This window comes from Anser cygnoides, chromosome 8, assembly GCF_040182565.1.
Source record: "Anser cygnoides isolate HZ-2024a breed goose chromosome 8, Taihu_goose_T2T_genome, whole genome shotgun sequence".
In the NCBI taxonomy this organism is placed as follows: Eukaryota; Metazoa; Chordata; class Aves; order Anseriformes; family Anatidae; genus Anser; species Anser cygnoides.
Window position 1 is genome coordinate 32,281,124 of NC_089880.1, and position 13,891 is coordinate 32,295,014.

General features: G+C 54.8%; 1 protein-coding gene across 3 annotated transcripts; it reads right to left on the bottom strand.

The window, feature by feature from the left end:
• Positions 1–10,156: 10,156 nt before the first annotated feature.
• On the bottom strand, positions 10,157–12,174 carry DIRAS3 (DIRAS family GTPase 3). 3 transcript variants are annotated; one of them, XM_067001212.1, is made up of 2 exons: positions 12,117–12,174; positions 10,157–11,429 (listed from the first exon to the last, which is right to left on the bottom strand). In XM_067001212.1, the coding sequence occupies exon 2, from the start codon at positions 11,340–11,342 to the stop codon at positions 10,746–10,748; it is 597 nt and encodes a 198-aa protein (XP_066857313.1). In that variant the 5' UTR covers positions 11,343–11,429; positions 12,117–12,174; the 3' UTR covers positions 10,157–10,745. The 3 variants fall into 3 exon arrangements, with proteins under 3 accessions (XP_066857313.1, XP_066857312.1, XP_047918212.1); XM_067001211.1 differs by lacking the exon at positions 12,117–12,174 and adding an exon at positions 12,068–12,100; XM_048062255.2 differs by lacking the exon at positions 12,117–12,174 and adding an exon at positions 11,597–11,752.
• Between the last annotated feature and the right edge of the window lie 1,717 nt (positions 12,175–13,891).

Here is a 13,891-nt window from a genome sequence, read left to right on the forward strand (position 1 = left end):
AGTGGCCATATGTCTGGAAAATGACTACGCTTGTTTGCAGCCAGCAATAATTAATAGCAGGGCCGCAGAAATGTTGACGTTTAAACCTCTCGATCCAAAACAGACTGCCCTTTTTGGTGGCTCCTCCTTTCCAGGCTAAGCAACACTACAGCACCTTACACCTTTAATTCTTACACCTTCACATCTTACAGCTTCACATCTTCCACCTTTACATCTTACACCTTCAGATCTTACAAAACAAATAAACAAACAAACCCAAGTTGTACAAAATTGCCACGCATGGGACTAAACTTCCAGCTCTGGCTCAGAGCAACAAAACCGTAAAACTTAGAACAAGTCTGAGCTTTGTATTTTCCCTGTTAAACTTCTGTTTTCCTTTTCAGAAAGGACTGGATAAGGACTCAGCAAGAGGAGACGCTCTTGGCCCTGCATCTCTTCAGAGGCTGATGTTTTTCTGCCCCAGAGCCCCTAAAGCAAGAGCTTCCTCGCATGTGCCTGAGGACACAGGACTGAGTTCTTCTGATCTGCAGAATGACACAAGCACTTTATTTCCTTTCTCCTCCACATACAAATATATAAAGCTGTGTATTATTAATGTATACAACAAGAGGCCTAAGCCTAGATCAGAGCCCCACAATATTTAATATCCTCAGTTTTTGCCGCAAGAACTTTCCCACTTTCTACGCTTTGTCCCTCCAGAAGGACATTGCTTTTGCGTGTCTGTGTAACCACTTCCTTCTGGCACAAACACACACGAGGAAAATCACACAAAGCAATGGGTTGTTTTTGCAGCTTGCTTTTTACATATATTGCATCCGTATTTCAACTTTGGCTGCTGTAAAGACTCTTTTTGTTACTTCATTCTTTTACTTTGCTCCCCTTAACCCGCAGCAGGGCGCATGGACGCTGCTTTGAATGTGAGGTATCAGCACCGGCCCGTGCCTGTGGGCTTTGGTGCAGTACCCAGGCCATGATCCTGTCCACCGCAGTCATTTATCTTTGCTGAACTCTTATTATTGCGCGTGTGACAACATGTAGAGTTCAGCCAGGGGACACGCTGCAATAACAAACCTGGAGAAGAGAAGATCGGGTCCCGGCACGTGCTTCGGCGCTGCTAATGCAAAGCAAGGTTTCCTCTGAGCGCTCTGCTCAGCCGCTCCTCCTGTCCGGGTGCCTTTTAGCCGGTTCCAGCGGCGCAGAAGAGGACACCCCAGCTCTGACAGAGAAGCGGTCGGGTGCTACTGCGGTGTCCTGCCCTACCCGACTCCGGTGCCGGTTAGGTGGCGTGCCTGTCACTGGGAGAGCTGCGGGGTCTTCCGCAGGCAGTCGTGGAGGTGCTGCAGAGACCTAACCAGACGCTGGCCTCAGGACGGCGCGGTGCGCGTGGGACGGGCGGCGTGTCACCCCGCCTGCGATGGCAGAGCCCTGAGCGAACCCCGCGTCCAGGGGACAGGGCTGTGCCGGAGGATTTTTCCCCAGGAATTTTTTTCCTGCAAAACAGGAATTTTGTCTTGACAGCTTTGCTGAGGTTGCGCTTAACTATAAATGCACAGAAAAGCTGCTCAGAAAACAGCTGAGACCAGGCAAGGGCTTCCTCCCAGTTCGCATGCTAGTGCAGGGCAGAGGCGTGTGGCTGTGATTTCCTTCGGGAAGGGGCAGTCCCAGACCTCCGGCGCGTTTAGTTCACTGAGCAGAGCCTGGAGTAATATCTACAGACAGGTACTTTGCACGTTAACTGGAAGGATGCCCACAGCCAGCAGGGTTTGCTCTGGAGCAGACCGGTAATCCAATTCTGTTGGGCGTCCGGGGAAGGAGGACCGGAGGTGCAGGAGACAGCACGATGCAATTTGCAGGTCGCCGTCACCCATCACGGCGACGTGCTGGAGGCACAGCCCGAGCCTGTGGCCACGGTCCCCCCGAGCGTGTGTGTGTTTGTGTGTACGTGTACGTGTGTATACACGCTGGCATCGTGCCTGTCGGGCAGAGCTGCTCCTTTGGTGGCAGCGACGCAGAAAGGCCCCGTTTGGGGGCTGCTCTGCAGCACCGAGGGGATCCCCTGCAGCTCCGGGGCAGAGCGGCCGGGGGCACTGATCCCCCCCCAGCAGGCTGCTGCTCAAAATAGGGCTGCTGCTCCCTCTCCACCCCCGGCTCTGAGTCACGCCGGCTGTGGCATCGCTGCTGATGGAGCCGCTGACGCCGCTGAGGGGTCCCGCTGGTCCCAGCCCACCCCTGTCCCCCCCCGAGAGCCCCGTCCCACCGCGGGGCAGCGTTCCTGACAGTGATCACCCTGCGCCCCAAAGCACCCCGCTGCTGCCCGTGGGCTCCGTCCCAGCCGCCCCAGCACAGGGCTTTCTCGTTTTCGCAAAGCCTGAATTAATGAGCCGAAAAAATCGATATCTTGGCTGCTCTGCTGAATGCTGAACAGACTGTGCTAAAGGAGAAAGAGCAGGAGGAAAGGAGAGGGATCGGGGAGCGGCGTTTGATATGGCCGTTCCCCTCTCCGGGGCAGCTCCAGCGCACAAAACAACGGGGGCTTTAACCCACGGGGAAGTCTCTGGGTACGGCCAGCCAGGGGAGCACCCCTTGCGCTTGCTCTGCGCCCAAGAAGCAGGCAGCAGATGGCTCACGCCTCGAAGACACAAATGAGGTGAAGGAAATTGGTGCCCCCGTTTTAAAAAGGAAGGGGTGGAGGCACTGGCAAGCAGTGCTGCCCGTGGGCACACAGGAGGACAGGGAGAAGGAGCCGAGGCTGCCAGCTCTCTGCCTGCCCCCAGAAATCACCCCTTTTTGCTTTCTGACCACGGCTTCCTCTGGTGCTGTTACAACAGAAATGAATGCCACGAAAACGTGAAACGCCAAACACCCTACTGTTAGGTGTTACACCGTGGAGAAGCACCAGCCCCAATTTAGCATCCTCTCTGTTATGCGCAGACCATATTTCACCCCAAAAAACAACCCAACAAATCAACGCCTGGAATGAGGTCTGTGGAAAAGAGGAGTTTCTTACAGTCAATAGAAAGGTTTTCCACTTGAGCCACGTTCTGGCCAGTCTTCCCAGATAATCAGTAAATCAGCCGGTCCCTCTGTCCCTGCTTAGCCAGCTGGTAAAGCGTCTGACAGCAGGAAGAGCTGCAAGAGTTTGAGCTCAAACACCCCCTTACACACTCATTTCCTTCCCCTCTCCTTCTGGGGGCTTTACCCTGTGGAAGTGCAGCGTCAGGACCAATCTGTACCTGAAAGCCAGAACACCCGATCTGCTAAAAATACGATAAAAATACGATAGCAAAAAGAGCAAGCAAAGGTAGAGATATCTGTGTTTCCAGGGGTTTTCTTCCTTGCCACCAGGGGCGAGCCCCCTGCAGCCAGTACCAGCAGTGCAAGAGCCATTCCTGGCCGCAGAGCAGGACCAGGGCTGACACCGAGGGCAGCGAAACAGAGCCCGAAAACATCGCCAAGCGGCCCGGATCCAACGCACCTTGGGGCTCCCGGGGCCCCACCCCGAGCTCATCCCCTCCTGCAGCATCGCCCCGAGCTGCGCCAGCCAGAACCAGGCGGGGAGGGCGAGCAGAGGATGCACGGGGGGAGGCTCGGCAGCCCCGGGGCACCTGCCTTCGCTGCGTGTGCTGGTAGGGGGGCGGCTGCCCTCGCTCTGGGGGCGACAAAGCCCCTCGGAGGTGCGGGGGGCAGCCGGGCTGATGGGGGCACTGGCATTACTGGTATGCACCAGTACGTCTCCGAGCTTACCGCACAGCTTGGGTGGGGGGATTTAGATGCCGTCCACGCACGTGAAAAGATGTTTCTGGTCGCTGTCCCGGTCTTGTTCCCCGTTCCGATCCCAAAATGTCGGTGAGGTCCTCGCTGCCTCGCGTTTCAGCCGCGGGTCACACAGCGAAGGCCGCGCCGTGTCCCCGTCAGGTCTTTCTCCTCGGGCCCGGCTGGCTTGCGCTTCGGGAGCTGGATGCTCTCCAAGGCCACGTCCAAGAACAAGATTTAAGTGCTTCCAGAGAACATGAAATACTGGTGCTATTTTATGGAGCGGGTACGTGAGCCGATTTTATATAAGGTCGCGTCCCAGCCAAGCGGTTCTGCTGAGCCCCTCGGTTTCTGAGCACATCCCAACCAATTTTCTCCTGGTTTATATTTTGGCAGGCCAGGGACTGCACTACGGGGTGGGGACTGAGCCAGGGGATGCCGGAGCACGTCCCCCTCGGCGTGGTCACTGCCTCCTGACCCCAGGCTGACTGGTGCCGGGAGCAAGGACGGGTGCAGCGAATGGCAGAGCTGGGTTCCTCTGAAAACTGCAGTCATCACACGAACCTGAGGAATGCTTTTAGGACAGATTTTACAAGGCCGATTTAGGTGTTATTTCTAATTTTCTGACCTGCTGCCCCTTTCCCCCGCTCAGACTACGCCCACGGCATGCTTTGGTAAGGGTTCTGACAAGGACGTGCTTTTTTTTTCCTCCTCCGTCCCCGGCTGAAAGCAGGATTCAGCAGGAGGAGCACGGCTGGACTGCAAACTCGCTGCAACGCGGGCAGCATTGTAATGTGCCGCCGAGGCTCCCGAGCGTTTCCTTCACTTGCTGCAGTGGTCGCACGCATTTCCTTTATATTTTCCCTCCCGGTGCTATCAGGGGGAGGCCCCCACTCAGCCGGGGCTCAAACCCAGCTCTCACAAGCAGCGCTGCAGCTCCATCCCACGGGAGCAGGTCCTGCACCGTGGGCCCATCCGTGCAGGTGCTCCCGGGGAGACCCCCTTGAAGACCACTGGCTGGGAAGTGTTTGCTGAGCAGTTGATGCTTCCCTGTCGGATTCTGCATATTTCTGGTTGTCAGACTGCAAGCAACATCCCCGCCTCCCCGAGGTATCCGGGAGTAGCGCCGCAAACCTGGGCTGCTCAGCCTTGGGTACGGTTAAGATGCTGACTCGTTTTATGTTGGTCTCACCTCGAGGAACAGCCAGCTGTCACCCCAGGAGCGCAGAGGTGAAAGGAGCAGCCCCGTGCTGCTGCCCAAGATGCGAGGCTTTGGCTTCTGCCCTGCGCAGGTGTTTCAGCACGGTGGCAGCACAGAAACGGTCTCCCACAGCTGGAGGAAACACCGTGGCCTCATCACGGGCGTGCTAATAACGTCGCTGTCAGTAAACTGTTTTTAATTGCACTCACTGAAAAGCAATTCAATACCTTCCAGCAGGAGACCGCTTCCAACCGGGACAGGGCACGCGCCGCGCTCTGGGGTTCGCATCGTATTTACCTACAGTGAAGCCACCTCCACCCCCAGCTCCTCCCGGAGGATCCAGCATCCCTTACGGAGTTTTCTAGATTTAAACTCTGCTGTTTTAGGAGCCAAGCAGCTCATACAGAAAAGCTGCCCGGCCACTTGGCTCAGAGAGGCAGCGCAGAACGAGAGGCTGGATTACTTCTGCGTGCTAAAGACGGCACGAGCTCTGTGCCAGCAAACGGCAGGCTGCTCGGTCGTATTCCCTAGGACCTCCTACAGCCAAAGGGACCCAGCTACTGAGTTATTTACGCGTTTCTGGGAAAAACTGCGCACTAGAAGTGAATTTGGGTTGGGTTCAGCTTCAGACTATTTGCCAGCACTTGCCGAAGTGCTTAATTTTCACTCTAGCTAAATAAAACAAACCGGAGTCTGACAGGTACAGATCATTGCGTTTCCCAGAGCTAAAAATGCATAAACAGAACCGACCCTGAATAGCTTGAGAAAGGCCACCTCACTCCTGTGGCTGAGTCCAGTCTTTAGGATTTTTCGTTGGATCTCGGGTGCATTTGACATACTTCGTTTACTCACACCATAACCTGTAGAGGATGGCAGGTGATTAAGATGTGCTTGTGTTCTTCCAGCTCCGGGTATCTTGTAGCTACAGACCGTGCACATAAAACAATATTGCCTATTATTCAGGGCTGTTTGTCACATTAATCATGTGCTTGCTCTGCTCCGGGAAGAGGCAGTAGAATATAGCAATATTCTGGCTGCTTGTTTTTAAGATGCTTGTGTGGGTGGACACTCCAGCTGCTGCTCACGTTTTTCTCTTGCAAGCTGCAGAGGAGCTGTTTGCAGTTCTCCTCCCCGGTATTTTCTCTTGACACCAATTTTGCTGGCCAGATTCAGGAAGGAGCTGCCTCAAGCCAGTTGAGAAGTGCTGCATGGAAATAACAAGTGCTGCTAATTGAGAAGGGTCTGAATTTCTGGGTTGCAGAGAGGAAACCACGGAGCAGCTTTAAAATGAAAGCTGTCAATCATTTTTTTTTCCTGGAGCAAAGAATCCGAAGGCCTGCAGAGCTATTACCTTTGTCCATTAGGGCAGAGATGATTTGACGCCTCATCTGAATCCTGCCTACCAAGTCCTCAGGGGTGAATGAGGCCAATACAAGAGTTCCTGAAAGTTATTTAAAAGAGCTCTGCAGCCGTGGGAAGGAAGGAGCTGACTGAGCAAAACTGGAGCCAAGCTTTAAGCAAGCTTGAGGTCCTGAGACACAGACATACGGAAAGCCTGGGCTGATGCTCCATCCTTCCACCTCGCTCCCCACCAGGAGATGCCTCTCCCGGGGCTCTGCTGGGTGGGCAGGAGCCACGGCCCGGGGATTTTGTCACCTCGCTGGTTCTGGCTGAATCAGGCATCCTCGCCCACTGCTGGCCAGCCTGGAAGTTACCAGTTCTGGCGTAGGAAGGAAAAATTTCCTTTCTGAGCTTCCCCGCTGCAGGGAGCCCAGTGGCAGCCAGGTTTTGAAGGCAGAGCTCAGAGCAGGGCTGCACGTCCCAGAACGAAACGCGCCTGCCGCCTCCGTGATGCTCCCCCCGGGGGAGGGAGGCGCTGGGCAGGTACAAGCACCTCTCGGTCCAAGTGCAGCCAGTTTTAGGGACCTGGAACGGGATACGTAAATAGCTCCATAAAAAGCATGTCGCTACATCACGAAAAACACGCTGTTGGCAATCAGCAGTTAAGTACAGGGCTGGTCACATCATACGGGAGCTGTATCAGACAGCAGAGGTGCCTGTTTGCTCCAGGCAAGTGACTCTTCCTGAATGTCTTTAATCAGCCTTTTATTTATTTATTTATAAAGAGAACAGATACGTTTAAGAACCCCACTTATTCAAATACAAGGTTAAAGCATTTACTACCAACTTACAGTCCTTAGGCTATAAAACATTTTAATACTTAAAGAAAAAGCACTGTGCCTTTAATTCAGCAAAACGCTCCCACGTAAGGAAAAAACCTTCTGCATGTGTGCTGTAAGAGGCGAGGTATCGCTTTAGGGTTGGTTTAGCAGAAGCTCACCCATCAGTGCCCCAAAATGACGGATCTCCAGCTACTCAGTGTTAGTCCGACGGTCATAACTCCACGGTTATACTGTTAGTCCAGAACGACATTAGCCAGTATTTTTGGTTATAACGGCACAGGACGAACAGTGTCAGAGCATCCCACCCCACTCCGGCCCCTCAGACCCTGGCTGTGAGCACGCAGGCTCAAACACAAGGCTCGGGAAGTTACTGCCGTTCACAAGCTGAGCGCAGCCGCTGGTTTGTAACAACCGGTGCCTGCAAGCAGTGCGGCATTTCTCACCCAGTTACTGACTATGGTCACTGCCTGCACAGTCCCCCGGCAGACCGTGGAGATCCTACCCCGGAATTTAGATTTGTGCGGAGCTTAATGGCTAACATCTTGACAGGCACCACCACAATGAAAATACATTTCTCTTCTTATAGGAATACTACAGAGGAAATCAAACTAGGTCGGTTTATACGGAAATAAATAGAGTTATACAATACAGCGTTCATACAGTTTTATTCATAGCTTTGGTTTACAGTTGTACAACTGCTGCAGCTGACCTAGCCCCGAACACCCCTTTGCACGTGGTGAGAGGCAGCCACACCGGGGCCACCCATGCGGCCCCCACGCCACCCAGGGCACCTCCATCGCGCTCTGCCGTGCAGGACTTCCCATCTCGCGGCCACCACAGCAGCTCGGGACACGTGCCAGTGATTCTGCTGGGTGCTGAGGGGTCCGTCTGTCCCGCTGGCACCAGGTACTCCCTGCGCTCCACCAGCCCCCAGTCCGGAGCGGTGCCCTTGGGGGACACGGGAGAAACGCCGCAGCAACGAGGACGCGTCACAGAACGCCCCGCGTGTGAGTAACTGCGGGTACGTGGTGCTCTGCCTTCGTGCAGACATCTCCACGAAGGCAGTGGGAGTTGTAAAGGCATCACTAGGTCTTACGACTTTTTAAATAGGCTTAAATATGTAATGTCTTACAGGGCTTTCAAAGGCTGGAATGGAACTGAAATAGGTTCACCGTTATAATCGCCAGATGCTAAGAAAGACCAACAGTTAGGAAATGAAAAAATACAGACAGAAATCCATGCACAGAGAGGAAAAAACGAGTGGTTTTCAAGCCATTAAGGCTGCTTCTGCAGCCACCCTTCAGTGTGAGCCCCCCGAGTGCAGGGCCCAGCCTCGCACCCAGCGCTGCGGGATGTCATCTCCGGGAAAAAAAAAGTATGGGGCCTTCGTATCAATGGACCTACTTGGCAAACCCACTCTTTATTTTGGCAAGTAGATTAAGCACATGTGGGTGAGGAGAGAAAACTGCAAAACATTTCAGCCTGCACCAAGCACTCCCGTTGTTTCTGCAGTCAGCTCCCGAGAGCTTTCTGCTGGCTCAATGGCACGGGAGCCCCAGCTGTAAGGGGGGTGAAACCCCCGACACACCACAACAAAGCTAACTGACCCCTTACGTCCAGCAGGACCAGTCTGCAACGACATAAAAAGCAGCTCGTGTTTTACTCATCTTCGACAATAAACTCCTTTCGCTAGAGAAGTGCTATAAAAAAAAGCAATCCATCTCCTGTCAAGACTACGTTACCATTTAAAAAAATCCAGTGCGCTGTGTGATCCTGAAGTCCTTACAGCCCCCTGCTTTACTTAGGGCAAGCTTCGTAGCATTGCTCTCAGCTCAGGAGGCCCCACGGTTCTGAGCAAGCCACCATCCCTGCAGCACCCCCTGCGAGACCCACAGCAGCCAAACCAGCACCCCACACTCAGCCCAGCTGGCTCCAGGGTCCCTCATCCACCGTCCCAGTCCAACAGCCCATCAGCAGCCCACCCAAACCCAACACCCGTGGGGCCGGAGGGAAGGGTGAAGTTCAGCTGTAAACCTGCTGCAAGTTGTAAACTCAACTGCGAATCCCCCCGTCCTGAAGGCTGCAGCTCTGGACTGATGCATACCCAAAGCAGCAGATCTGTGGCATACAATGAATACTTATTTCCTGGGTATCGTTTTCAATCATGCCCTGCAGATGAGGCTTATCGTGGTTGTCTCTTGCTAAGAACAGCCCACACAAAAAAGGGAACATGCAAGAGCAAAACTAAATCCATGTCTCCTGTCCTCTCATTTGTGGAAAGTGTTTGCCAGAAGTTCCAGTAGGAGAGGAGCTTCCAAGTTTAGGTGTTTCTTCCTGCAGCAGTGTTACCTAAAACAGCTTATCATGATTTTCAACCAAAACCTGGGTAACTTGGATGAAATAAAGAGGTGGGAGGATAAGATACTACAAGAGTAGCCTCAGTCACACACAAAGCCAGGAGGATGAAAGGTGAATTGCCAGAGTAACCAGCTATTAAATCACCTGGTACTCAGAGCAGCCCGATTAACTTCATGAAGGATGTTGCTCTTACATAAAAATGACAGGAATCACCTGATGTGCAGAACCAAAAAGCACAAAACCTCCTGCCTCAGTGAACAGAGGCATCACCAAAGCTGCACAAAGGCTGAAGTTACCTCCAGTCTGTACCCACTGCTCCCCAGAAGTACAAGGAGAAGGGAACTTGCTCACCTTTTAAAGCTCTTACACAAGTACGGCAGAAGAACACCACACGAGTGCGCAGCATTATTCCAACCATTCAGGCTCACATCTGAAAGGAAAAATTAACTGCCTCTTCCCATCTGCTGGCCAGGCTCCAAGATCTGAACTCAAGCTTCAGGCGAGCTCTTCTCCCACTACGTCCTGGAGATGCTGTACACCCTACAGGACTGACACTGGTTTGAGGGACAGAGGTCAACAAGGCAGAAGTAAAACCAACCATTAACAGTGCGTTGGAAAATAGACACGGTAGTGAGGGGGGAAAAAAAAGCAAAAACCATCCTGATTATACACAGGTATAGCTTTAATCATTCACAGAACTGCAGAAGTCTCAGGAACTGCAGAGCACACAGGAAAACAATTTCTAAAATGAAAGAGTTATGTCTTTGGTAGGCAAGCCAGTCTTCGTGCCCGAAAGTGTAAGCATCTGGAGTCACAGACATGATCACTTGCAGTGCAGACCCCTAGCTTTATTAGAGATTTGCTCTATTCAGATTCCTGAAAATGGTATTTGAAATATACACTTCATAGATAACAATTTCTTTCAAGCTAACAGCCTGGAAATACTTAAAAACTAGCATGTACTCACAGGAACAGAGATGTTGGTTTCTAAGTGACATTTTTCTCTTCTGTAAACTTCTCGCATTAAAAACTTCACCACGTCATTACTAACATTGAACATTTATTGTTTAAAAAAATAAACATGCACAAAGCCATCCCCTTTAAAACCAACACAAAATAATCCAGAGACTTTACAGAAAAGCAATAGCCCTGTAAGGCAAGGATCCTTCTGACCCCTTCAGCAAAAGCGTATTTTCTAGGAGTCCATGCTCTGCTTACACCACGCAGCGTGCAAGTCTAGCCAAAGGCAATCACATCACAGAGCACTTGCCTTTCAGTTTGTCTTTCTTTTTCTGCTGCTTGGATTTCTTTCCGTCCACTTGGAGACTGACAGTTCTCCTCTTCTCCAGATTCAAGAGCTCCTGGAAGAGCTCCTGCACGTTGTAGTTCATTTTGGCTGAGGTCTCCATGAAGGAGCACTTCCACTTGCTGGCCAGCGCCTCCCCCTCGCTAGGATCCAGCTCCCTCTGGGTCTCGTCGCTTTTGTTACCCACCAACATTATGGGGATTGTTTGGGTGTCCCCTTTAATCTGACAGATCTGCTCGAAGATGGGCCGAAGATCCTCCAGGGACTGCCTGCTGGTGACGGAGTACACCAAGATGAAAGCGTGCCCTTTGGATATAGACAGCCTCTGCATAGCGGGGAACTGGTGGCTCCCCGTCGTGTCCGTGATCTGGAGGGTGCAGATGCTCTTATCGCAGCTGATCACCTGCCGGTACGTGTCCTCGATGGTGGGGATGTAGGTCTCCCGGAAGGTTCCCCTCACAAAACGGAGGACCAGGGAGCTTTTGCCCACCCCGGCGGCTCCGAACACGACCACCCTGTAATCGTTGCTTTGCTCGGGCATGGTTGCCGTGCCGCGACGCGGGCGAGGATTTTAACCGAAAAACCCCCCCAGGGTCTTCAGGCTTACGCAGCCCTCCACAGCGACGGCCTGCGGAGGAGGAAGGGGAAGGGAGCCGTGGGGAAAGAGAAGGAGAAGGAGAGCCATCAGCCTCCAGCACCCCCTCCCCGGGAAGGGCTCACCCCGGCCGGGCTCGCCTCGCCTCGCCTCCCCAGCCCCAGCCCCAGCCCCAGCCCCAGCCCCGGGCTCGGACTCACCCGCAGCCGGCAGCTCCCTCCCGCAGCCCGGCGGCGCCGGGCCCCATGGCAGCGGCACCCAGCAGCCGGCTGCGAGCACCCCCGCCCGGGGCCTCCTCCTCCTCCTCCTCCTCCTCCTCCTCCTCCTCCTCCTCCTCCTCCTGCCCCGGGTGCCCGCTGCGGGCTGCGGGCTCCCCGTCCCCTCCCGCGGGCTCCATCCACCCGCCCCCGCCGCGGCCCCTCACGCCGCCCCCTCAGCCCCGGGCCCGGAGCCGCCGAGAGCGGCGGGGAGCGCCCGGCGCCCCCGCGTGGAGCCGCCGCGGAGCAGCGCCCGCCACGGCCCCGGCCCCGGCCCTCAGCCTCCGGAGCCGGCTCGGCCCGTGCCCCGCCAACGCCTCACAGACCCCCGGAGCCCCCAGGGAGCCCCCAGGGAGCCCCCAGGCCGGGCAGGGCCCTGTGTCCCCTCACCCCCCCGCCATCCCCGGCCACCACCTGCGCTCGGGGAGGGCGGCACCAAGCCCACCACAGGACCCAGCCTCACCCGTTAGCCACTTAACAGGCGTGCCTTAATTGCTCAGCCCTGATTTCCTGAGGAAATGAAGAAAATACGTGCCTGTTGTCCCCCCTAGGGAAGGTGGAGTGTTTGTAGCGCTCTGTGCTTTTCATCAGCTGTGAAATTGCCTCGTGAATGGGCGCTTCTCTGAGCGGCCCTGAGGTGCTGCCAGCTGTGAGGCGCGGGGCTGAGGGCTCAGCACCCCGGTAGTGCCTCCTGCGCGGCCCTCGAGCAGGGGAAGGCACCTTCGCAGGGCAGGCTGAAACGAAGCTTTTCCCAAAGCTGTACAAGCTGGGAACGTCCCAGCCCGGCTGCTGGGAGGCACGACCCTTCCCGGGGCCGCCTGAAGAAGTGCAGCTGCTCTCAGCTTGTGCGGCGTTTCCTACCGCGGCCATCGCAACCGGGTCTGACCGTGACCGAGGGGGGAGTGTTGTATTGCTTAGATAAGAATTCTTTTTTTTTTTTTTTTTTTTCCCTTCTCCTCCAGAATGAGTCTTTCCAAACACAGCTCCCAGCCTGGACCGGGGCTTCCCATCTAGCAGCCTGCAAAAGGCCGCGGGTCCCGGGGAGGCCATCAGGGAGTCATCGGCGCCGCACGGCCAAACCTTAGGGAAAGGAGGACGAGGACAGACAGTCCCCAGCCAGCGCCTCGGACAAGGCCGGGCCCTGGGAAAGCTGCAGGAGAGGGTGGGAACCGAGGAGGATGCCAACTTTAAAATGTGGCAGAGGGCACTGCTGGTACTGCGCTGCCAGAACACGCGGCAGGAAGCGTGCGGAGGGGACAAACGTCAGCCTGGATAGCGGGGATACCCGTGGGTAAGGGGTATCAGCACCCGGCTACTTTGTCTGCAGCTATTGTGCTGCCCCAGAGCGAGGCAGAAGCATTGCCTTTTGCAAAACTTCTCCCCTTTACGGCTGTTGTTGTTAAATTACAGCTGGCCAAACTCAGCAGCCGAAGGGGCCGGTGCAGCTGTGCGAGGGCCACCCCGTGCCGTGCTCCTCGGGAGAGGGCAGCCCGAAGCTCTCCCGACTGCTGCAGGGGCTGGCAGCTTTGCAGGGGGGAGGCAGCTTTGGGCTGTTCGGGTTGCAGGCACCGCTAAACCCGCCTGCCTCTTCCATGGGGAAACGGTGCTGGGTGGTATTTTTCGGGGTGGATCTGGCTGGGAGGACGCTAGCTGGGCTGCAGGGGACTTCAGTGTCCTCCAAACAGCTGGCACAGATGTTCCATGGCAAAGAGCGGATTTCCTTAACAGGTGTGAGCGGTGATTTGTACAATAAGAATGTGCTCTAAAGCATTAGGTCACTGGATCAGCCCACCCAAGCTATCCTACGGACTGCCGTTTGTTTCTCACAGAAGCTGCAAATGAAAACATGGTTAAAGTTGGTGCCCCTGGTGTTTCCCTCGATGCTGTGGGCCACAGGTGGCAGGGGCAGCAGCTCTAAAAGGGGCAAATAAAGTGCTTCTGAAGGACTACAGGGATGTGATTCTCATCAGCTTCTATCTGCAGACCACCTGCCCTGGCCTCCCGTGCCCCCCAGCCACACACACGGCTGCGTGGCCCTTTGGTGGCACGTCTTGGACACCAAACGCTCCCCCTCTGCCTCAGCTCTCCGCACAGACTGGCAGCGACCGTCACTTTTGCAGGCTGAACTCACTGGTGGTACCTAAGAAATAATTGCTTATCCCAACATACAGAGCTGAGGGCGTTTAATAAGCTGTGGTCTCAAAGCCGTGATTACATCCTGGTCACAGGAGGGTGATG

Coding starts and splice junctions, on each gene's coding strand:
- DIRAS3 (XM_067001212.1), bottom strand. CDS start 11,342: ATGCCCGAGCAAAGCAACGATTACAGGGTGGTCGTGTTCGGAGCCGCC.